At 42.4% G+C, this 26067-nt stretch overlaps 1 protein-coding gene across 6 annotated transcripts; it reads right to left on the minus strand.

The window, feature by feature from the left end:
• On the minus strand, window positions 1–25967 carry SRSF4 (serine and arginine rich splicing factor 4). Of its 6 annotated transcripts, none has more exons than XM_070459057.1 (9): window positions 25638–25724; window positions 15018–15201; window positions 14192–14355; window positions 9541–9683; window positions 9071–9251; window positions 8543–8655; window positions 5374–5588; window positions 1716–1805; window positions 1–1486 (listed from the first exon to the last, which is right to left on the minus strand). In XM_070459057.1, the coding sequence occupies exons 5-9, from the start codon at window positions 9159–9161 to the stop codon at window positions 673–675; spliced, it is 1323 nt and encodes a 440-aa protein (XP_070315158.1). In that variant the 5' UTR covers window positions 9162–9251; window positions 9541–9683; window positions 14192–14355; window positions 15018–15201; window positions 25638–25724; the 3' UTR covers window positions 1–672. The 6 variants fall into 6 exon arrangements, with proteins under 6 accessions (XP_070315158.1, XP_070315157.1, XP_070315159.1 ...); XM_070459056.1 differs by having other exon boundaries at window positions 15018–16421; window positions 25638–25703; XM_070459058.1 differs by lacking the exon at window positions 15018–15201 and having other exon boundaries at window positions 25638–25661.
• Window positions 25968–26067: the final 100 nt, after the last annotated feature.

A 26067-nucleotide genomic window follows, 5' to 3' on the forward strand; every position in this document is an offset into this window, starting at 1 on the left:
TTTTGTCAAGCAAAAATAGTCTTTATTCAAATTTAATGGAAACAGGGGTCACTATACTTTGCAAGACGGGGAAAAATAAAATTAAAAAAAATTCTTTTCTTTTCTTTTTTTAATATAAAACAATATAATCACAATACCAGAATATGGAACTCTACAGTTTATTTCCTATGGGTTACTGCAGGTATCAATTTTCCTTGACTGTGCTTGCTATTCACAACTTTGTTAAGTCCAAAAATATGAAACCAAAGTGGTAGGAAACTTAAGACTTAGCACTTTCACTAAATGGCGTACATCAAAGGGCATCAATTCAAGGGCAAAATGGCTGAACTCACCATACCTACCTATGACCTCATTCCAGCCTTAAAGCCAGCCAGGTTCTGAGCTCCCTGTAGGAAAGGCCAGGCCTGAAAGCCAAGGCATTTTGGATATTCTACCGTGGGCCATGAGTAAAAGGGGTTTTCAAAGAGAAGATTGTTTTCAGTCGAGCAGGAAGGACTGGCCCCAGGAGGCTTTATGGAGAGGAAGCACTTAGATTTAACAATTGTAGACACACCATTAGGGGAGTTAAAAATGTACAGTAGTGATGTATGTTCTACTCCAACCACTTGTGCTACGGCTACCAAACATGTACAAAAAGACGTCTCGGGGAGTTCCAGCTGTGGCCGCGGCCAGTTAGGACCTCGAGTGAGACCTGGATCTAGACCGGGAGGGCGATCTGGATCCAGACCTGGACCGAGACTTGGACCGAGACCGGGTTTTTGAGGCGGACTTTGATCTGGAGCGTGATTCTGACGGGAGGTTTGGTTTCGATTTGGAATTGGACCTCGACCTGGACCGGGTCTCCTGATTGGCGCCGGCATCCTCGCCCTCCCCTCGGCCTTCCCTCTGGCCAGACTCGGACTTGGCGCGTTCCCGCTCCTTGGAGCCCGAGCGGGAACGTGACCTGGACTGCGAGCGGTCAGCGTCTTCCTTCTTCTTCTTCTTGCTGCTGCTGCTCCCGCCGCCGCTGCCTGACTTGCTGTCTCGCTTGCCGCTCCGTTTCCGGCTCCTCTCGCTCTTGCTGCGGCTCCGGCTGCGGCTGCGGCTCTCCTCCCGGCTCCTCTTCCTCCCCTTCCTCTTGTCCTTGCTTTTACTGCGGCTCCGGCTGCGGCTGCCCCCCTGGCTCCGGCTGCGGCTCTTGCGCAGGCTCTTCTCCTTGCTTCGGCTCCTGCTCGCGCTGCCCCGCGCCTCCTCCGCGCCCCTCTCCTGACTGCGGCTGCGGCTCTTGCTCTTGTGCCGGCTGGGGCTGCGGCTCTTGGACTTGCCGGCGCGGTCACTGTTCTGCACCTTCTCCTCCGCCGGGTCTTTACTCTTGCTGCGGCGCTTGTCGGCGCTGCGGCTGCGGCTGCGGCTCTTATCCTTGCTGGGGCTGCGGCTCTTCTCCTTCTTGCTGCGGCTGCGACTCTGGCTGCGGCTTCGGCTCTTGCTCCGGGAACGGGAGCCTGACCTGGGGAGACACGGGGACAGGGACGCTGAGTGGGACTTCAAACCTCAGGCCCCGTCAGTGGAGACGGACTACAGCTATCCGTGGAGCTCTGCCCCAGGACTGCCTTCCGAACCCCCATGATTGCAGTCCTAGAGCTAAGAAAACTGGGATGCGGGGAGGCAGGGAACACAGTCAGCATCAGAGCGGACGAGAAGCGGGTGGGCCCCACATGGACCCCAGGAACACCCACCTCGACCGGGACCTGCTCTTAGAGTGACTGCTCTTGCTGCTGCCGCTCCGGCTCCTGCTCTTCCGAGAATGTCTGCTCCGAGAGCGAGACCTAGGGGAGCAAATGTGTATTTTTAATACTTGCTGACAAAACACTCAGTGAAAAGTCAATTAAGACATCTTTTTAACACGCATGACCCTGGCGGTTTCCAGACACAAAGTTGAAACCGAACTCTCTCCCACGATCTGGGCCCAGAGATAAGTCACCTGCAAAAACACTCCTCTAATCCCGAACCCCTGGCTCCCCCACACCTGCTGTTTTGCTGGGTTTCTTCCTTATTCTCACCAGAGGCCACTGTGCTTCACCAGCTCCTGGCACCAGAAGCCACAGCCATCCCGGACTTGCCTCCCTCCCTCCTCCTCTTCTGCACTGACGCCTCTCCTCTTAACCTTCTCTACTTAACTACCTCGGCCGCCCAGACCCTACCCAAGCCACCACCACTCCCTGCTACCACACAGACCCCCTAACTGGCCTTCCTGCATACTCTCTGCCTTTCACTTAGTCATGCAATTCACTGAGACCAGAGAGCTGTTTTTAAAAAAACACAGCTGACTCTTGAAGAACCTGAGTTTGAACTGCATGGGTCCGCTTACATATGGGGTTTTCTTCAACAGGTATGGCCTGCAATACTATATAATATACAGGTATGGTCTGTGGTTGGTTGAATCCATGGGTGTGGGAACTCTGCATATGAATGGCTGGCGCCCCAACCCCCACTTGTTCAAGGGTCAACTGTACACTTCAAGTTTAAAAAACCTTTAGTACCAAGACTGTAGACTATTGTTCCCTACCAAAAGTAACCAGGGTTCCTTGGGGAAAATGACCAGTTCTTTTGCAGGAAAAGCAAAGATGGGACATATCACCGTGACAGAAAGTGACTTTCAAAGATTTTTGAACGCTATGATCTATGAAAGAACTGCCCAAAATGCTTAATCTGTATCTCAATCACACCCCTCTAGACTTAACTTCCAATTTATGGAAGTTCAGGAAATGAAGTGTAAGTTCAACAATAAAAAGAAAAACATAAATTCAGAATATGGGGCAGTAGTCAAAAAAAAAACAGACTAAAAAAGTAAATGTCATGGGGTGGAAGAGGGGATTGATACAGGCAGACTACCTCAGACTGAAGACACGCAACAATTCCTTGCAACACACGACTGGATGGATCCTGGCCAGGAGAAAACAGAGCTCTAAGGATATCAATGAACAACTGGGGAAATCTGAATACAGCCTGGACATTAGATGACTTTATGGAATCACCATTAATGTCATTAGGTTAGAAAATGTAAGTGTGGTTAATCTCATTCTTGGAGACACATTATTAAGTAGTTGGGGGTGAAGTGTTAATTTCTACAACTTCTCTTTAAATGGTACAGCAAAATAAATGCATGGGGTGGGTCTACAACCAGAGAAAGGCAAACTTCCAGTACTGTTGAAGCTACAAGGAGGGCACGGATGCTCATGAACTATTCTGTCAACATTTAATGTTTAAAAATGCTGTAATGAAAAATCTGGGTAAATATTTAGTAAAGCGCATTCACACAGAAATCAAACAAAACCAAAAAAGGCACCGAAGCCAACTTGAAGGGCTCCTGATGACCAAAGACAGAATAATTTGAGCATAAAAAAATGACTGCAATGCATCAAACACTAAATATATAAAGATCCAAGAATTTATTCAAAATGATGCTAAACAAGCAATTTCATCACCACTTTTGGGTGTTGCTGGGCACATTCAATGTTCTGGAAATTGGTAAATAAATGTATCAACTTTTACTTTCCTTTTCTTATACAAATTTTTTGTTACGGTGGTAGGAAAAGTGCAAAAGGGAAATCATCCCTCACAGAAATAATGCCTTTAAATGCACAAAGAATGAGAAAATTAGAAAGTCACCATGCTACAACTGCTACTGAATGGTGTGCGGCGATGATTATCAGCAGACATTGACACTGTGAGGTGGACTGCTGCAGAACTGTATAATGGGCGGCTCACACCGACAAATGTTACCATCATTCAAAGTGACACATCCAGACCCCACACAAGGGACGCAACAGGAAGTACAAAGCACCTGCTAAAATCCTGGCCTCACTCTAAGCGACCTCAGGATCGAACTACAGCATTACGGGAAACATGCAGGATGAGATAAAGGGATGTGTCTACCACCACCAGAAAAATACAACCTGAAAACTTTCAAACTGTGGAAAATCTTCAAAACAGAACACTGTTTCTTCCACAACTAAATGCATGGAGAATAAGGAGGGTGAAGGAGGAGACAGTTGTGATTTAAAGAACTGAGACATGTGTCATTTGACTGCCATGTGTAGACCTACTGGGATTCTAATACGAACCAACTACAAATATACACATGTATTTGAGGCAACTGGGGAAAGTTGAATACAGATGTGTTGTAGTGATGTGGCTTCATGATTTTATTTAAAAGGTTAGATACCCACTGAAGTATTTATAGATAGAATGACAGGATGTCTAGACTTGCCTTCAAACAGTGCAGCAGGATGGAGTGATGAAGCAAGACTGGCAAAATAAAAAGTACTGAAGCTGGATGGGCAATAAGTATAAGGGGGCTGAGGTTCATATTTTCTCTAATGCTTTATATATTTAATATTTTCCATAATGAAAAGTTAATAAAATAACAAAACCTGGAAAGCTTAGATTAATGCCTTCCCACTGCTCTTAACCCTCAACCTGGCCTGTGGCTCAGCAGGAACTGGCTCTTTGCTGTCTCACAGCAAGCTGCTCTCCTCTGCTTTGCCCGTTCCCCCAACAGGGCCTTCAGAACAAATTATCTTCTCTGCTAAAAAGGCATTATCCCCTCTCTTTGCCCATCATGTCCAACACAACCTTTAGGGCTCAGTTTCTATGACATGTCCTCAGGGAAGCCTCTGGCAGTTCTTCAGAGTTGGGCTGTATACTTTTCCTTTAACATACTGAGCACGATGGTAATTATTTGCTCAATGACCGTCAACCCCATTAGACTGAGTTTCAAGAGCATGGACTGTATCTGTCTGGTCCATCTGCAGAACAGCTGTTGAATAAGACACAGCCTCCGTTCCTGAGCAGCTGGAGTATCTGGGAGAGTAACCAATGGGCCAGTGGTCATGCTGCCCCCAGTAATGGTATAATCTAGGGGACCCAGAATAAATGTGAAAGGAGGTCACTGATACCTGCCTCAGAGAAAGGACTTTACTTCTATTTGTACTCATGACAAAAGTGTTCAAGAGTTTTACAAACAAATGTTCAGGTCAAAGTTCTGAGTTACTGAACCAGAATAGAACCACAGTACTGAAGACTTCCACAGGACAATGAAAATGGATTATCTATGTGCTCTTTGGGGCTTCCCAGATGGGTCAATGTTAAAGAATCCACTTGCAATGCAGGAGATTCAAGTTTGACCCCTAGGTTGGGAGGATCCCTTGGAGAAGGAAATGGCAACCCACTCCATTATTCTTGCCTAGAAAATCCCATGGACAGAGGAGTCTGGTGGGCTACAGTCCATGGGGTCACAAAGAGCAAAGAGTGGGACACGACTTAGCAACTAAACAACACGTGTTCATTAATGAATTTACAGCAAGCTGAAACACTTGAAGACATCTACAGTACCTTGAGTGACTCCGACTCCTGGAGTAGGACCTGCGTCTTCTGGAGCCAGGCTTGTCTTCAACTAATCTGATTTTTCTGCCATTGACTTCTGTTCCATCTAACTTTTCCAAAGCTCTTTTCATATCAGAGTAAGACACAAATTCAATCACCCCTTCATTTTTGCGTCCCTTGTGGGCATCTGCATAAGTCACTTCTCCTGCCTGACGCATATAATCCTAAGAAAAATAAAATCCCGGAATAGGTTGAGACACATTTTATGAAAATACCTAACACAATCATCACCATCAAAGTTTTCCCTTGCCTTTAGGAAGAAATGTCAGGTTTCTCAGAATGAAGTGGACCTTAAGTATTTCCAGCTACACACCAACTATTTACTGAGGTTCTTTAAAGCATCAGACATTAGGTGGGTAGTAGAGATAACAAATATTTAACTGTTTCTTTAAACTGTTTTTGTTTGAATATAAATTTTTGAATTTACTGAATATAAAATTGAATATAAAATTTTTTAGTTAACAATCATTTCCCAATTTTTTTAGTGGTAGGTTCTCTGATTATAGAAGCTTTAGAAACTCAAGTTACTACATGTAAGTCAAGTCTTTTACATTTCATTATAAATTCTTATTGAAGACATGTATAGTTGTTGATAAATATCTAAGGTAAAATGTAAGCAGAATCATAATGGATCAGTAAAGACAAAAAGACAACAGAACAGTGCTGTCCACCTCTGGCTTATGTAATGACTACTGTAATGCTCTTTGCTCATTCTCTTTGAGGACTTCATATAATCCAATTGGTTGGCTGAGACAATACAACCAACATGCCAGATGAACACAGGAGATGTGATTAGTGTTTAAAAAGAAAACGAAATCTGGATAAATTTAAAACTTAAGAGTCTTGTGGCCAATTTCCCCATGTTTGTTTATACATATTATACACCCCAAAATAAGTATCTGTGGAATGAATACATAAATATCCCATAGCAATTCATTTTGTTATTGCTTTCCTCTCCATATTTTACAAAGTTACCAACACTGAATATATGCTGTTTGATACTATTCCTTTGCTCATGGTGTCATAAAACATATACATGTCTTAACATAAGCTACATTCTTCATAATTAGTGTGTCCAATACTTCCTAACTGTTGGGACTTTTAGGTTTTAGTGGTAGTCTTTTGCTACTATTCATAATCTAGCAATGAACATCTTCATACAAAAATTTCTTTACTTCAACTGAATTATTTGTAGGAGTGGCGATTCTGGGCAAAAGACACAAGGCCCATAAATCAATGATTTATCATCCAAACTGGGATACATCTTAAAGAGTAAGGAAAATGTTAAGTTATGCCACACCTGGGACTATCCTGGGCAAGCTGAGATACTGACATACTTCCAAGTTGTTAATAACAGCTCCTAACATATTGAATGTTCATTGTTCGATAAGCAGGATTTAATTAATGCAGTCCTATATACAGTCACATGAGGTAGATACAATCATTACTCTTATTTTATAGGAAAATGAAATACAAGAGATATTAAGCAGACTGTTCAAGGTCTTAATATTAAGCGAAGGAGCTGGGATCTGAACATAACAGCCAGACTTCAGAACGTAAATTCTTAGTACCACCCACTCTGTGGGTGAAACGACCAATGTTCATCTCACCACCACCACGGGGTAGCATGCATTTACACATTTTAAAAAGTGACAGTATTCCTTTCGCTTATTTTATTTTGCATTTTCTTGGTTAATAACTAGCATTTATTATGCCTGGAACCATTCCAATTTTTCATATAAAAATGCATTAGTTCTTTGTCACAACAGACATGAATATTAATCCTACTTCATAGTTCAGGAGTGTGAAGCACAAGAGGAAAGTAAATTGCTCGAGTAAAATAGCCGCCAAGTGGCAGAGCTGGGATTCCATCCAGGCAGGTGGGCTCGAGTCCTGCTCTGAAGGCTCCCTTGACTTCCTAGGAAATCAGCTCAGCTGCTCTCCTCTCCTGAGTTAAATTGCCAAGCACATGGAAGCAGAATACCAATTTCAGATGTTGGCTAGGCTCCATTTTAACCCCAAATGTGAAAGTCTTTCTAGTTTTAATTCATAATGTTCAATCTTTAATTCTCAGAATACTGGAGTCATTTCTTTGGGGAACACAGTCTTGCTGGCAGACACTCAGTAAGGGCCTGCTGTAATACTGACAACCAACAGTGTGCTAGAAAAAAATACCAGCCTATGTTTTAATCCCAGCTCTTCTGCTAAGACCAACTGTGAACTAACATTTCCTGTATCTCATCTTTGTTAGCTAAAGGCTGTTGAGAGCAATTAAAAAAAGAAAGAAAGAAAGAAAAAAAAGATGTGAAAGCACTTTGATAAGTTAAGATTACTTGAATGTGAAGGATTCCTAACTTTGTTTTGCTAACCCTAAGTATACTCACTCATTTTGCTAGCGATGACTTGTTTAATAACAAGTGAGATAGGAAACTCCAATTGTCCTTTACACTTGCCCTCCTAAAACCATTCAGATTAAGACACTACTAAATAAGGTTTTTTCCCTTTTGAGATTAAAACTTTTTCGGGACAGGGAATTCCCTGGCTGTCCAGTGGTTAAGACTCGGCGCTTTCACTGTTGTGGGCCTAGGTTCAATCCTCAGCAGGAATAGGGGAATTAAGATCCCACAAGCCCCGTGGCCAAAAAAAATAATAACAATAAACAAATTCGATGAAAAACAAATAAAACTTAGAAAAGGACATGGGTCAGATAGTTATTTTCACCAGTGAGGCTCTATGTTGGAAGCTGACACAAACTTGCATATTACAACTAATATTGCAGGAAACACAGTTAGTTGTAATTTTTTCTTTTATTGGGGCAAAACTACACTGTGATCTCTCTGTAACATTCTCTACACTTGATCTTAGCCAAAAGGCCGAGAAGCGACCTGTAACATTCTCCACAGAGAAAACTTCATATAATATAGGTTGTCCCTGGCATGCCGGTCTTGTAACATACAGGATAGTGAGATTCTGACTGTGTTCCTGTGGAAACGTAATCGGAAAATTTTCAGATACTTTGGGAAAGCTTTCTCGGTGTGCCTGGGCCTGTATAAAATGACCTCTTTCCCAACCTCAACTCCTGCCCAACTGCATCCCACAAGATTAACAGGGCCCAAACCTTTAGGTCTTGCCAGCTGCACCGACTTGATAAATTCTCCACAATAAGTCTGTATTCTGTGCGGGTAGGAGGGCCGTATTTATCTCGGCCACTTCTTCTATAACCATATCCACCTTTGGAAGGTTCAAATAGACGAGATTACTTCAGTGGAGGAAAAAGAAAGACAACACAGCACACATTCCCCTTATTAAATGTACCATCTACCCCCACCCCAAAGAGTATGTATATTTAACTCTATCCCCACCCTCAATTCTAATCTAGATTAAAATAAGCAATCAGCTAACACGAAAATTGAATTTAATTTACAAAGTTGTAAGTATATATACTCATTAATACTTATATTTAAAAATAACATGCATAAATTACAAACTATTAACAATTTAGAAATAAGTAACCAAATTACTAAATCGGTTACTAGTGTTACTCACAGTGATTAAAGTTTTTGTGAATATTTTATATGGAAAAAAAAAGTGTTCAGGCACCTATTTCAGTTTAATCTCATCTGTGTCTAACCCTTGGGATCCTCACCACCCAGGTCTAATGGGGAAAGGTTGCGGTCGTCACATGGCTTCCTGTTTTTGGTCGGCCAAGGGCCACAATGGTTCAAAGAGCCACACATGGAAAGGTAACCCAAGGTCAGCAAATGGACAGGCAGTCATCTTAGCCTCAAAGGATTCTTTTAATTAAAACATTGAGGTCTTTGTTAAATCTATGTTAAACAATTGCATTACAGAGAAAAAAAACAACAACACAAACACACATCATTAAACATATTTATAAAGTATTAAAACAAGAAATTTGTCATTAATTTAATTAAAATTAAACATTATTAAAGATGTTTATTTGCAATTTTACATTTAAAAAGATACATCATTTATAAAACAAATGGCTTAAATAATCAATACATTTCAATGTAACAAATTAATCAATTAATTAATTTAAAAATTAACATTTAATAACAGGCATGTCACCGATACAAATGCCCTTTAAATGCTTACTGCGTCCAGAACCGTAACTGCCATCTCGTCGTGGGCCTCGGGCATGCTCAACAATTACTCGCTCACCACAAAGGTCTTTGCCATTCAGTTCATAAACAGCATCATCTGCATCTCGCAGATCATCAAACTCCACAAACCCATATCTAGAAAAGAGCAAACAAAATCCTGGTTGGTACCATTCTGACACTCAGCTTCACTAACATTAAAGAGAAAGCACTGAGGCTCATGCTTAGCAAAGGTCAGGCAGGTCTGGCAGACTACGGCTCGGCTTTCTCTTCCCTTTAGCTGAAACCATTCAGTTCTGTGTCCATGGGCACTGCAAAAGGGCAGGGAGATTTCTCAAGGTTGACTCCTGTATTTCTAGTCGGAAGCTGGCTAATATACAGAGATCATTTCTTCTGTTCCCCAAGTAGCTGGTGGCAAATGCAAAGACCTCCACAGGGATGCTTGGTATAAGGTGTTAAAATATGTAATCCTACAAGATTGAATATCTGCTCTTTCAAATCATGTAAAAACTCATCTTTTTAGCTTTAGCCTCAAAGTAGTACCTTAGAGAATAGTTAGACCTACATTCAGGCACTGTGTCTTAACTGTTAGATCATGTTTGTAGTAATAAGCCAAGTTAAAAAAAAAAGCACTGTAATTCTCCTCAGTGAAAGAAAAAAGCTTTTAAAGTCCCCTTTTCTCTACCTAAACAAGTCACAGGTGAATTGACTATTCTAAATACTACCAATGAAAAAAATCTGGAGCTGTTCTCTTCTTCATGATATTACAAATTCATTTCATTTCTGAGCTTTACAGGTAGGCTAAAATTCTCTAAAATCTATATACAACTGTGCAAACTTCTTTTACATAGTACTGCTAGGAATTTCCCAGCAACAAACAGGTTTGGTGGTTTAACATAGATCCAAAAGAAAACAACCCCCTATCCCAATCCTATTAATGCCCATTGAAGGGAAATACTTATAAAACCAAAATGCAAAATTTGTAAGATATTTAGAAGCAAGGTCAAACAAACGCCCTATAAACTACATTATCAATAAACTTAAGTTTGGTCTGATGTGGCTGTGAAAAGTCTAGCTTTGTAAGAACTGCCTATACTGAAAAACCAAAACCATCTTAATCATACAAGTTACAATCAACACCTCTAAACTTTTAACAGAGCTATGTGCACAGACACTGACTGGCGTTCCTCTGGGTTTAAACCTACTGAAACTAAAAACAAGTTGTAAGACTTGCCAGAAGTTCATCCAGCCTGACCAAATTATTCCACTTTCTTTAGCAGGTAATGCTGTACTCAGCAACATGTTAAGAGAACCAAAACTGAGGAAGTCTTCCTCTACTAAAGAGTCTCTCAAGGTGACAATGTACAGCTAAAAACTTTGTTATGCTGAAATGTCTGTGAGTGGCATTCAAACCTCAAGAGCCACTGAAGCTCAATTCCATTAAAGAAAAGTAACACAGAAACACCCAGTGTTTAATGGGAAATGTTCTGCAGTAACAGAATTCAGAAAACACCTGGCTCAACTTACGGATTATGAAGACTTTAAAACATGGTTTCACACTTCCTTAAGCTGGAATTGCCAAGCAGCTTAGTAAGAAAGATTTTGACCATGACTGTCATAGTTGATACAGCAAGTAAAACCTCTCCAAATCAGTAACTTACTATGTTAAAAAGTGCTTTATGATCATAAAAAATCTCTAACAGATAAAATACACTGCAGCTAGCTGCCTTTTCCCAAGTAGAGTGGGTCTTCAGGAAAGCTACACTATCACTCTTAGAGACAAAATTAAAGAGCTAATTAAAAAATTTTTTTCTACTTTGGTTTATTTCTAAATATATAATAAAACATCTCCTTGCCCCCAGAAGTACATTCCTTAACTGTCAAGACTGGTCACAGGTCTGCTTTGCCAACTTGCCCAGATGCCAAGTACAGAGGGATGAGAGAAAACATCCAACACGGGCATGAAGTGGCCTCCCCTCCCCTCTAAGCGTTCACACTGGCTCAGCACCATTCAATGCCCTTAAACTTGTTTGATGTGATGTCAGAAGGACAATGGCTGACTTGTGAGGATTATATAAAGACATCACAGAACACCTGTTTTCTTCAAAACAATTAGGGTTTACAACCACTTGGGAGTCAGAGAATGCAAAACCCCAAACCCTGCAAGTAACCTGAAACAGAAAGCCAGATGTGTGTTGCCAAGTGATGCTCAGGTCAGAACTCTGTGGCAGAGCATCCTCCCAGACTCCAGGATCACCCTGCGCACACTAAGAGCTCATCCTGCCCTCTGAGGGAAGGTGACAATCTGCTAAGTGGAGGCACAATTATCTAAAAAAAGATAATAATAATAATAATGCTCACAGTGATCAATCTTCCTCTGCAGCTGAGGCTGAAGCAAGGCACAGTTTCCCAATAAAACTTTTTTCTGAGGTGTAGGGATCCATTTGTGTCATCAGAAGAAAATGACCCCTGCAGTTCTTCCCTGATATTTACTACACTTTTAAGAAGTCCCAACGAGCAGATTACTTAGTAGCCACATTTCGGGGATATCTTAGCCACTTACTAAAACAGCTGAATTAAGATATAACTTATCCCGCAGAAAAATCTTGGCTACTACTCTGTGAAAAGCCACAAAATCTATCTGTAACGTTTTAATGCGAAGTCCAGTCCAAGGATTAAATCAGGACTTGACTGTCACTCCTCTCTGTCACTTGACTTGCTGGGTGGGCCTGGAAGACTAAGTCAAATATCCTCCTGCACCATAAACCATGCCTGGTATGATTCCTGTTCTGTAAGCAAAGTAAAGATCAGATCAGTGTTGTGGGGTTGCTTCCACTACATCACTGTTCGTTCGTGTAGATCCGTTTTACTGAAAGGATGACCTCACTTCATTCAGTAAGTGGTGAATGAGTTCCCCAAATCAGGCAGAAGATTAGATAGCAACAATAAAATGGTACTTAATATTTATTAAGTAACTTCTGTACTAAACAATGTTACTTACTTAATAAACACGGTAACCAAGAACCAGGTGCCATTATCTGTTTTACAGATGAGGAAACTGAGGCACACTGCGTTAAACAATTACAAGAGCAGATGTTCAGACTGTGGCCTGACCTCAGAACTCCGTTAAGACTGGAGCAGCAGGAACTGGCCTGGATTTTAGTCTGGGTTCCACTGCAAACCAATTCTGAAAGCGCATTTAAATCATTTTATTTCTCTGAATCCTAGGGAGTTATACTATGTCTCTCTCAGGTTTCTCCTAACATCAAAAGTAGGATAAAGTTAGTCCTCCTCTGGCTTAATGATGGGACAGGATTTTATTTAAATAGTTTGTCTCTGAATTAAATTTTTGTGCCTTTAAGAAAGTAAAGCTCTCCCTGGTAACATCAGAGAATCTTTCTAAATAGATCTTAAAATTCCTTTGTGCTTTGCAACAAAAAAACCATGAAACTGATCTCCTCTGCCCTAAAGTACTCTCCTCATGAATTCTTTGCCAAAGGAGGGATACAAAATACACACACGCATGCATGCACACTATGAGCTGGCATGCATGTACTTAAGTAGACATACCGCTAAAGTGACCTGTATATAAGCCTTATGGTCATAACCTAGCAGATAAATTTCTTAATTCTAGCTGCAGACATCCTTCCTCTTCTCTATTAAAAACAACCATCTTTCAGTAACTCCAGTATGAGAATGAAGATGAAGGAATTCGGGAGAATGAACCCATGACAAATAATAAAATCCCTCTAAGGCAGGGACTGATAAAAACAAACCAAAAAAACGCCATCCGTATGCCTCCTCTGGCTTGACTCTCAGATGTTACATCTGCCCTCTCTCTACGCCTGTGTAAAAGAACAGAAAGCCTGGCCTATCTATTAAATGCGAATCTTTCCAATTAAAAGAAAAATTCCTTTCTTCAGTGTTCCTCTACAACTGCCTTTCCCCAAACTGTCTTCCTCTAGATTATGTTTAGTCCTGACAAATTCAGTCAAAAAATGAAGGAAGAGGAATCCCTGTCATTTTCTAAGAAAAGCGGGCACCATGATTCTTACTGAATATTAACAGGTAATCAGGACACCACAAACAAAAGCCTCATTGAGTTATGTGGGCTGTTCTAAACCTCAGTCCATTCTTACATTACTGCCAATGCTCGGGTCTTCCCCATTCAACAGCTAATGGATTGCTCAGACTGTCAGAACTCTGAAATGCTAGAGCTGGAATGACATGCTTTTAAACTGAAGTACTCCAAGACTTCAGTTTTTGAAGTTAATCAGTTTTTCACCTAAGAAAAATGACCACCCAAGGTTGGGATATTGCTGCACATCCCCTGATCCTAATAACCTACACCAGTGGTCCCCAATACCACTGTGTACGTCCTACTGAAGAGGCTGGGGAGTCTGCCTGACCCCTCTAGGGAGGGCTTAGGGCCACCTCTGTCTTCCAGACATCTTCCCTGAACGGGGGTGACTGAGGGGGTGCGCACCACCAGCTGACTGACGGGGAGTGGGGCCAGGGGGCGAGGGAAAGCAAGCCTCCATGCGTGTGCCTGCCCTCACCCGCCAGCGCTGCTTACCACGGGGCACGCCTTGGATGTTCTCTCTATAAGAAAAATTTGCCCCTTTCCACGGCGGATCTCTGCTCACCTTTGTCCTAAAACTGTGCCACATGCTTTTCTTTGTATGTGGACATGACAGTCCTCAGCCAACCATCAGCAGGATGTGAGTTTTGTTTTCCCAATGTGGTGAGCCATTCCCACATTCACTGGCAAGAACCGAACCTCCATGGCTGGTCAGGATTAGGGATGTTGCTGTAGCCAAGGAAAAATTTTCATCTGTTGAAGTTAACCCATGGGGTGGCTTGAACCCTGAAACTAGGGTCAAAAGCAATGTACTTTAAGGGCACAGCCCTTAAATCTACCCTGAAAGAAACGGCATTCAGTGAATAGGAATCAAAACAGCTCTTTCAAAGCACTCAGTGCTGGTCCTGTGCTTCAGCCAGTCTGTGTATGAGGTGCAAAAGGGGCACACTGACAGGACTGTAGTAAAAAACAGAAATTCTTGCTCTCTACATAAAGTGCTGGGAAAACTGCAGAAAGGCACTTCTGCAGCCAACTCTCTAGTGCTCAGGTGAGGCCAACTCAGAAAGCTTGTGAGTGACAATTGTGTTACTATCCCCAGTACCAAAGGTCTGCAAAATTCCAGGGAAGCAGTGGTCAAGACCTCAAAGTAAAATTGACCAATGTTCCATTCACTGCCCTGGGTCACGGATTATGGTTGCAATTTGACGACCCCAGTAACTGGGGGTTGTACGTAACCCACCACTAGGAGCTGCTACCACACAAAGTGGGTTCCTGAGATCCTTTCTATCCTGAGACAGGAAGGAGGCTGCTCTGGGCATTCCGGCCTCCCTCTCTTTAGCCTCCGAGGAGGGAGGGCCATCACGGCCACCCGTGGAAGGTGGATGACTTACCCGTGCTCTCTGAGTGGCAGAGCTGGGGTGCGACTTCAGGGCTCACCAGTACCCAGTCTGGGGCTCTTTTCACGTCGGCAAACTGGCAGTTCCCGCACACCAAGAGCTCTCTGCTTAGAGCTAGTGTGGATTCCTGGTCTGCAAACGTTGGCCACATCTCAGTCTGCACTTGATCTTTCCCCACCTTCAAAGAAGAAAACCTACCTCATGATTCCTCTCTTCTCGGTCCCCCGACTGTCAGATTCACTCCTAGCCCCTACCATGGCCTCTGACTGCTCCCCCAGTGACCTGCTCGGGGCACTGCCCGTGCTAACAGCGCGCTCACGCTGCGGGGCTCTGGGGCGCGCTCTTCCTCTCTGGTAGACAAGGAAGGTCTCACCTCACTTCGCTCTAGAATGTGGCTACTTTTACTTAGTCAACTTGTCTGTTCACATGTAGCAGGGAAAGCCAGCTGCTGTATCATTCTTTTGCTCAGAGGTCTACACTGACTCCTAAAGCTTTTTCTTGATCCGTTCTCTAACTCTGGATTGCCTTGATTACACAAGATGAATCAGAACCACTGTCTTCTGTAGACTTGAGAATGCTCTTCCATGAGTCCCAGAAACTTGCATTAGCACTTCTATTCAATTTTTTGTTTTACATGGTAATATTTTGGTGACCTTTCAAGCCTTGTTCTTTTTTTTTCCTTTTCCACCAGATTTAACAGAACATAATGGAATTAAGTTTTAATCAAGGCAGAATACACTAGGTCTCACCTATTTCTTTCAGTATTAAAATATAATTGAAACAGTAGAAAAATGTCAAGCCTTGTTCTTTTTCCTTTGTGCTTATCTTCTCATTTGATTATGAGCTCTTTAACAAACGCTAGTTTATCTAAATAGTGCCTGGCACAAGTAAATACTTCATCTGTAATATTTCACTCATTCTTCATATGATATGTGAAGAATGCACTACTATTATTCCCATTTTGCAAACAGAAAATGAGGCTGGGAGAGGTTAGGCAATTTGTACAGAGTCAAGGAGTTCCTAGGCAGCACAGCTGGACTAGAACCCAGGTCCATCTGACTCCCAAACCCAAGCTCTACCACAAGGTCACAACGCCTTTGTAATGGCAGGCGTTTCTTCTCTCCCACAGTCCTGAGTATAATTCTTTCAAATTCAACAAACGGTGCTGCTTGGCTTGATAATCTAATCTCAGATAAGCCAGGCTGTATTAACACTTTTTTGGATACAGTCGGGTAAATTCTCCAGAGCAAAAAAGAAACTGATGATGGGGCAGGTGAAGAACCTCTAAGCTTGGGGTATGTGACAACCAGGTTACTTTCACTCCTCTTTTGGTTCCCATTAGCCAGTGTCAGCCATCTGGTCCTTCCGAAAACATGTGTGGGTTCAGAACATAACAGACTAGAAGAATAGAGGAAAAATAAGATTATTCTGTGCAGTCCCCATTCTGGAGGCCCCATATTAACCCCTGGAATCAGTTTTTGGTTTTAAGGCTCAGCAAAAATTAGACCAGCATAGAGATGATGGAAAGTTGGGCCTAGAGGTGGTAAATGTGAATGGATATTGACAGTATTATGTACTTAAGGATGCATTTAGTTTTGTAAGGAATGGTGACTGGGACCAAAAAATATAAGCATGAATGGTGTGGGAAAAAAACAGACCAGAAATTAAAGAATATGATAAAGTTTACAGACTTTCAATTAAACAATGATTATAGCAGCAACTAGAAAAATACTTTGCAGATGAAAGGCATCTATAATTTAACTCCAAACCAGTTTTTTTTTCTTCCAAACCACTATTAACATGACTATTCTAGCCCACCTCTTTCCCTTTGCATATAATAATAATATATTATTATTCCCTATAATAAAGTTGACAACTCTGAGCTTTACTGATAATCTCACAGATGAAGAAATGAAGACTTAAAGCAGTTAAATAAAGGCTACCCAATATCTGGGATTCTTTAGACCTAGGTCCTCACCTAAAATCAACACTCCATTGCCATGTTCTCCTGTCTCCATGCCAGTGGAAAGAAGTGCTCCAAAGGGCAAACAAGCTTGAGAAATACAAGCTCTAGCACAGAAAATCAGCCACATCAAATGTGTTGTGGAAGACTAATGCCTCATGAATATTAGCATCTTATGAGAAATATTAAATGACAAGGAATTTCTGTATCTGATGTGTACTATACTGATAAGTTGTGAACATCCTCTAAGCTACTAGTGGAACCAAACCTATATGTCAATTATTAAAATTTCAACACCAGTCAAGGAATATACAGAAAGATAATAAGTCATTAAGAAGACACCAGCCCATCTCTGAGAGAATATTCACATACTGGAGTGAGAAAAAGAGAAGAGAGATAATCATTATTCTAAAAGCTAAGTGATAATACAAAATTCCTTCAGAAAGCAGGAGGAAGAAGGGAATCTGTAACCAAATTCTAGTTTTACTGTGCAACCAGTTTATGAGCTTATTTACTATTTTTTTCAACTATCCAAAACTATTTCAAAAATGAACTAAGAAAATTCACTTTCACTATGCAGTTACCATATTCCTACCCTATAAAATGGGACTACCGCTAGAAAGCAACATACTTGTAAATAGTTTGTGGATCAATCTATCACAACCATAAACCCTGTCATAATGAAATGTATCACTGTGACCTTTAAAGTCAACAGGGCTGCTTTTTTTAAAGGAGGGTAAACACAATTACATCTGCATGCATTTCAATTTCCTGACACTTATCAACATTAAGGGTAAATGAAATTAAGAAGTCTCAGAAGAGGTCAACTATTCTCTGATGGGGCTTCCCTGATGACTGAGTTGGTAAAGATCCGCCTGTAATGCAGGAGACGCTAGTTCGATTCCTGGGTGGGGAAGATCCGCTGGAGAAGGGATAGGCTACCCACTCCAGTGTTCGTGGGCCTCCCTTGTGGCTCAGCTGGTAAAGAATCCACCTGCAATGTGGGAGACCTGGGTTCAATCCCTGGGTTGGGAAGATCCCCTGGAAAAGGGAAAGGCTACCACTCCAGTATTCTAGCCTGGAGAATTTCATGAACTGTATAGTTCATGGCGTCCAAACAGTCAGACACAACTGAGAGACTAACTTTATTCTCTGATGACACACTCGAAGTTCATGAAGACTCAATCACAAATTAAAAACAATTAAAAAAACTCAAAGAGATGAAAAGTCATACTGCCGATTTAGAAAACTCTTGGAATGGAAGATAGAATCACTGTTACTTGCAGTTAATGAAACAAAGGTGTACACTCAGCAGACAACACTATCTGGATCCACACCGAAGCTACAAACAAAACCAGTTTGTACTTACCTCTAAACGACACTACAAGCAGGTGACAGATGTTAAAGCCTCTGAGGTTATGCCTCTCGGGACCATCTTGGCTCTTTCCACGTCCCTCATAACCGCCTCACAGTCTCTGTTTGTTTTGGGTTAAAGATGCCATTCCCCATGCTACCTTAGGGATGCCTTTCCCGTGAAAATTATTTAATTCACTTAACATTTTAATGTATGGTTCACATTCCTTAAACATTAATGGATCAACAGCTTCGTTTCATCCACATGAAGTAACTTTTCTCAAAGTCAGTTTATCTGGTCTGTGGTTCCTGACCCCCTTGCCCAAGCCTCCTGCTCACCTCTTTCCCTCCAGCCCTCCCAACCCACCTCTAGGTCTTGGAGGCCAGTGTTCATGAAGGCCTGCCTCTGGCATCCAGGCACAAGACATGGTTGGGGACCCTGGTGGAGGGCCTTGAGTGCTTCTTCAGGAATGCAGAGGTGCCGTTCCAGGACCTCCAGACTTTCATCTCAACATACAGCAAAAGTCATGTAGGGCATTTCCTCAAAACACAAGCATGCAAATCCAGGGCACAATCCACCCCTCACCTCCAGGATACTCCAAGACCAGACAGCCCTAGCAATGACAACACAACAGAGACTGTTTACTCCTTTTACCTGCACAAAATCCTACCCTGGTTCTCAGCCATCACAAAGCTGACACCACCCTTAAGCTCTTCAAACAGCAGCCTGAGGAGAATCAGGAGCAGTCTCTGCCCAGGGCCAATGTCATTAAAACAAAACAAAGCACCGCTCTCACTTTGGGCAGTAACATGTCAGTCTGATGGAAGCCTGTGCAGAGAGACTAGGGACTTCTGGAGGTGGAACCTGAACTACCTTCTCACCCCTGGAGGCAAGGTCCCAAAGGACAGGACTGAACCATCTGGAAGGAAACAGCATGAGGGCAGCTTTGACCTATACCACCCATGCTGTATCTGGTGTGTGCATAAAGAAGATCTTCAGTTTCTAGAGTTGTCAATAACTCATTTTGTGACCTTGGACCAGCCACTCTCAATTCCTGTGCCTCAGTTTCCCTATCAGTACAAACTAGAGATAACACTTATTTTTTAATTTTAATTTTTAATTGAAGTATAGTTGATTTACAGTGTTGTGTTGGTTCTTCTTTGCTGTGGTGGTGGTGGTTTAGTCTCCTAGTTGTGTCCGACTCTTTGCGACCCCACGGACTATAGCCTCCCTGGCTCCTCCGTCCATGGGATTCTCCAGGCAGGAATACTGGAGTGGGTTGCCATTTCCTTCTCCAGGGACACTTGTTTATTTTAAAATTTCAGTGTTAACTTACAAATTCATAAATACTATCCCCAAGAGTATTCTCTCAGATGCTTTGAGCATCTTTCTTTTGAGGAACTCAAAATACAATCTTGTTTAGACTACTTGGAAGAATCAAAAAATCCCGGGAACCCAAACCACATTTTATCTAGTCTATATCCTGTGCCTACCTTTTAAGAAGGGAAGAACATTTCATGTGGCCCTTTTATTCATTTGATACCTCAATCAGGAAAGGAGGAGCAAGCTATTAAAGTGAGAATAAAGATTTAAGATGACTTGGACAGATTACTATAGACGATGTTTATTCTTTTCACAAACTGACTGGGAAACCAGGAACATGGAGTGGAAGTCTCAAGCCAGGGCAGTTTAAGGTGGTAGGTAACATTCGGTCAAATCACAGCATGGTATGATTTCTTGGCACTGACTTTTTAAAATGACAGAAATTTAAAAAGTACCCATGGCCTAAGGGGAAAAAAAAGACAACATACTTAATATATATATTTTTGGAGGTATGTTGACTTCAGCAAGACGTCAGTACAAAAACAACTTGGTCACATTTGTAATTTCTTATTCGTTTAAGAAAAGCTCTTGGTAAGACCCCTGAAACCATTTCACCTGTTAAACTAACGAAGACTTGAAACAACACAACTGCTCAGTGCTGATGAGCTGCCATGACGGGTGAGCTCATGCGCTGCAGGCACAAGTGTCACTGGCGCAGCTTTGTTGGACACTTATTTGGCTATACCCATGTGGAGCTTTCAGTGTTCACTCCTGCCATGACATGCATTTTACTTCATAGAACCTGTTCTAAGGAATGATTAAAAATGCAAACAAAGTTTTATGCACATGACATCCATCACAAGGTTATACACAACAGCAGGAATTTAGAGACAACCTAGGAAGAATGCTTGGGTAAAGCATGATTCAGCCATACAATGGATTTTATGTAGCCACTAAATGATGTTTATAGAAAAACTTTAATGTAACAGAAAAAAATATGTGAGAAAAATTAAGCAGACAAAGAGGGACATAAAATTGCACATAAAACCTTGTCTATGTTAAAAGGATTCTTAATGATAACTTCTACTTTGTGCTTTTGGTATTGTCTAAATTATCTACAACGAACCTGTATTTATTTTCTAGTCAGTCAAAAACTTACTTTTCTTTAAAAGTTCTTCAATCTGTTATGCTTGGTAAGCTAAATGGATAAGGCTTAAAGGCTGCAAGATAACCTCCTAACACATATATTTGGATATTCTAATTTAAAAAGTCATAATATTAAAACATTATGGTAAAGAGTAAGTTCAGAAAAAGGAACTCTTAAATATGGCAAGTAAAAATATAAATAAATAATATGGAAACCAAAAGGCAGCCAAAGTTCAAAATGCCTGTAGCAGCTCTTCACATCCGTGGCTGCCAGAAACTGCGGGTGTGCGGAGCAGACTACCGGACCTAGGCATCCACAGACTTGGGTATCTGCAGCGGGTCCCAGAACCAATCCTGTGAGTACACTGAGGGACAGTGGTATACACTCTATGTCCAAAGTCAATTTTCAGGAATCTGCCCTAAGATTTATATAAAGGATATTTATATATGTACAAAAAAGTGGAAGACCAAAGACAATCGCCTTGCCGTACAACTTGGTTTTGCTTATGAACATTATATTAAACAGTGTTTACATGTGGGAATACTATGTACCGCTTAAGAACAAGGTTGCAGGAGATCACTCAATGACAAAGAAGAGGATCAGACTGTTAGGTAGCAGCAGGTTACAAAACAGAACACAACAGTATGAATCCAAGTTTGTGAAAAAGGGAGGTAAGGAGGCTGAAGAAGTGCATGCAAGAAAAGGCAAAGTCTAAGTGCAGTGCCATTTTTTAATTTTTTGTCCTCTGTATTTTAAAAATTGTACAATATGAAAAAATTTTAACCAGAGATAAAACAGTATTTTGAAATGTCAGACAAATTAAGTATGGGCTTTTTTTCCTGGGGGTGGGGGTGGGGCATGCCTCACAGCTTGCAGGATCTTAGTTCCCTGACCAGGGACTGAACCCAGGCCCTCAGCAGTGAAAGCGCTGAGTCCTAACCACTGGACTGCCAGGGAATTCCCAAGAATGGGTTTTAAATAATAAACTAACATTTCAGTTAGCTAGAAACCAATAACTCTGAATAGCAATTATATTTTCCTTATTGTCTCTTTAAAAAACAAGAAGAAAAACAAGCTCTCATCAAGGATTCAGTCAAAAGAGAACATCCCTGTGAGGGTTCTGGGGTTGGCAGAGATTCTATCCCAGTATCTCAGGATACTAACAATGCCCTACAGTGCTCAGGGACCAACAGAAAAACGATGCAACTCACTGAAAGCTTTAATACATTTAAAAAATTAACTAAGGTATCTTCTACTTGAAGGAATTTTAAGCAAAGGGTGAAAACAAAAAACTTCTTGGTAACACTTAAGATATCATGAAAATCCAATTACACCTCTGTAAATTCTGGCTGTTCAGTTTCACTGTATTATGAAACACAGGTTCTGAAATTTATAGAGAAGTTTCCCTGGAGAGTTTTAATTCACACATTTAACCAACTAAAAAAAAATCAACCCTCCCAACTCCTCAATGGTGTGGGGGTTTACATGTCCAGCTGCTAGGCAAATAAAATAATCCTAGAATATGATCTGTCTCAGTCACCAACTAAAATATGGAACAATTAAAATAGAAAGATCTATGAGCAAGACTACAATATTGTGTGGCAAAATACTGTATTAAAAAACCATCTACATTTTACATGAAAAAAAAAAGTGACTAACAAAAAAGAAAAGTTCACAGAATCCACAAATAATCAAAGACAGCAAAAGTTACCACAGAGCTGGAAGGCTATAACAGGTGCTAATATTGTTGCTTCTTTGACCCCTGGTCCCCCAGTGCTCCTGCTGGAGTCAGTGTGGCACATACAGATGAAGGAGACCAGAGGGGATCTGGAGAGGCCTATATGGTCGTGGGAGATTTACAGCACGTGTTCGTGGTCCCAAACTGAACCATCTTTCCAGGAGTTCTCTAAAACAAAGGCAATCTAGATTAGGGTTACCTGGTAAATAAAAGCTGGCAATGCACTCCAGTATACATCTGCCTTCTCCTGATCCCAAGAGGGTCCATAAAATTTTCTCCTGGATACTTAATCTCCTCTGGAGAGTTCATCTGTTTCCTTGTTTGGTCAACCTTTCTACTTCTACCATTGCGTTATGCCTATTTAATTCTGAACTTTACACACAGTCCTTTAGCTCAACTTATCTACTGATAAATCTCACTTCTACAAATTTCCAACTCTTCAGCAATCTTCAAAGCCCTAACCATCCAAATTCTGCTTTTCAGTTTCAGAGATACTAATAATCACAATCCAGATGTGTTAAAAATGATTCTTAAGGAGCTCTATTATGCTTCCTAGTTTTCAGGACTATAAATTTACACATGTTGCTAATTTATGCCATCCTTTTAAACTCCTCTGCACTACTGCCATCTAATCCAGTCAGTCTGTGTTTGAAATAGTCTATCTACTTTGTTCAGAACTCATTTTTTCTGCAATGATTCCTGAATGCTGCCAGGAGGTGCACCAGTTTGGTGTCTGTCACACCTGCCTTCAAATCCCTAAAAGGACTTCCCATTCCTCATTCCTTTGACTTTCAACCAGATTTCATGCATACCATGGTTTAGCTGCACAACTGCAAAAATGAATAGTTCCCCTTAGAGACCCATGTATATATGGTCCTGGAAGGAGCAGCAGTTCTTCCTCTTATATCACCATTTCTCAGGTTGCTCCATTATTCCCTCCAGAGCACATGACTTTGAATGTTTAGTGTAAAACCTTATAGTTGTTTCTGATTTATGTTGTTAAACTTCTAGATCATTTGTGAGACTCATCCTAGCTAGACTGTTAACTGTATTTCAAAATTCTTCCTCATTTAACCATCACCAGTTAGGACATACACTATTCCCAGACACTTCACTTCAAGACCCCGTCAATCCATACTTCAAAGCCTATTTCAAACAAATCACTCCGAGTTTCACTTTGAGTTTAAAAAGACCAAGCATTTCTTAATTCAAATGTAGGCACTTAATTTACTCAAGAGTAGAACTGTTTTTCTGCCTCCTCTCTTCATTGAGCACATCAACAGCCATCTTGGTGGTTATCAACATATTTATTTCATTAATTAGTTTCCATTAATTATTTTCCCATGAGTATCAACATCATTTCTTGCTATCACTTGAGTAACCTTAGAGAAAAGACCTCACCAAATATGGTTTCATGTTACTAAACACTTAACAAGCTGTCTCCTTATGATCATGGTCAGACTCCTTTGATTACAGACACCATTTACAGCTACAAGCCAAATGCTTTACAATTCTTATCTCTAATCTTCCTTTTTCTGGTGGCCGAGGAAACTCAGAATCAGAGAAGTAACTTGCTCATAGAAAGTAAGTGGTTTAGATAGGATTTGACCCAGGCCCGTCTGCTTTCAAAACCCATGCTTTCCCCAAAATTTAATTATTCTGTCAACTTGGTTGGGCTCCGAAGAAACCTGGGAGTTTGAATTTAATCATTCAGACACATATTTATCACAGTAACAACCCCTTGCCCAATTTAAGAGTTGAAAGCTCTAATGGACAAAATGAAGAATGTCCTAAGCCTTCTACTTTGAAAGAAATCAGCATTCATAATGAACACTTGATGGAGGACATTTCCCTTAATAAGAAGGTGATTCTTCCTAACAATCGATTTGAAATGACTTTTTAAACCCAGCCAACAGTTTGAGTACATTCTAGCTTCCGATTTTTCTCCAATATTCAATTAAAACTTCATAAACCTCTCAAGTGTTAGCTGCTAGTATTACTTTGGGGAATAAACTCTAGTCATGTCAGACCTGTTGCAAAGTAGGTCTTAAAAAGGGGGGGGTGGGGTGCCAAGAGTTCTTCTAACATCCAAGGTTTAGTACCCTAAAATATTTCCCCTACTCCTTTTTTTTATATCCGTGTCTTTGAAGTCCTACCTAACATTTCCTGGTTCTCAGTTTTCCCTGTTGACTATCTTCTCCAGTCCTGACTCATCTGTTATCCCTGAAACTTGTCGCTCCTGTGGGCCCTGCTCTACCAGGGTAGATCAGGAATACAAGTAACAGACCATAGCCGGGTAGGAAGTCAGCAATTTTCTAACTGCAGGTCTCCGTCTACATCAACGAGTTGACAACTCACGGTGGCCACTATTCTCCAACAAATTCGACAACCTCAGAGTAATTTCCTGGCAAGCCGAGGAACGGAAACCCCAGCATGGAAACTGTACGCAGTCTTAAAAGATAGCTGGCTAAGACTTTTAATTTACCCTTGTAGAGGGAACGGTGAAGGCTTTCAGAACCGCAAGCCGATACTTTTGAAACCGTCCCTAGACTATTCAAACCAGTCTCCCGCCCAAAAAAAGAATAGCACATGTCAAGTCTAAAAAAAAAGAAGGGGAGGGGGGGGTCCCTTCAGAGCTCCAGTCCCTGGGAGAGATGCGCTGTGACCATCTGACCCAGTAAACAGGGGAAGAGGTGAAAAGGAAGCAGGAAATCTGTTTCCAGCAGCCCTCAGAGCGGGAAAGGTCGGTCTCTGCTGGAGACGAACCAGGTCCCGAGAAGGAAAAACCCAGGCCGCCCTGGAGCTGTGTGCTCTCCCTCCCGCAGCGCAATCCCACTCGGGTTTTCCTTCCCCCCCGTCCCACTCAGCGGCTCACCATCGCTCCCATTATCCCTCCGCCACCCCCACCCGCGCAGGCGCAGTGGGAACTGGGGCCTACCCGCGCCCCCGAGGCGCCGCTACTATGGCGGAGCCGGAGATGGCCGGTAGCAGCTCCTAGTGGGGCAGGCGTCCCTCTCCCGTCCCCGCGGCCTCCCGCCACCGCCGGGGGCCCGTCCCCACACAGCAGGCCCCTCTTCAGTCCTCCTCACCCGTTCTTCAGATCCACCTCCAGGATCTTCCCATAGCCCTTAAAGAAGCGCTCCACATCGCGCTCCCGGGCCTGATAGCTCAGGCGGCCGATGTACACCCGTGGCATCCCGGCAACGGCGGCGGCTACTTGGCCCGGCCCCAGCCCCCCTTAGGCGGCGGCCGGCGAAGCGAGAGCGCGGCGACGGCGGCGGCGGCGGCGGCGGCAACGGGCGAGCGGCGGGACGGACGTAGCCGAACCCGGTGACGTACGCGAGCACGTAGCTCGCGAGCACGCGCCTCCCGCCTCCCCGCAGGCGGAGGGTAACGGGAGGGAGAGCGCGTTCGCTTCCCGCCCGGCCAGGGACGGGGGCGGGGCCTGCCCGGGGGCGCGCCGGCGCGGGGCGGGGCCAGGTGATCGACAGGCGGTGCGGGCGGGTGCGTGGGCCGTCA

The sequence above is a fragment of the Odocoileus virginianus genome, chromosome 30 (assembly GCF_023699985.2).
Source record: "Odocoileus virginianus isolate 20LAN1187 ecotype Illinois chromosome 30, Ovbor_1.2, whole genome shotgun sequence".
In the NCBI taxonomy this organism is placed as follows: domain Eukaryota; kingdom Metazoa; phylum Chordata; class Mammalia; order Artiodactyla; family Cervidae; genus Odocoileus; species Odocoileus virginianus.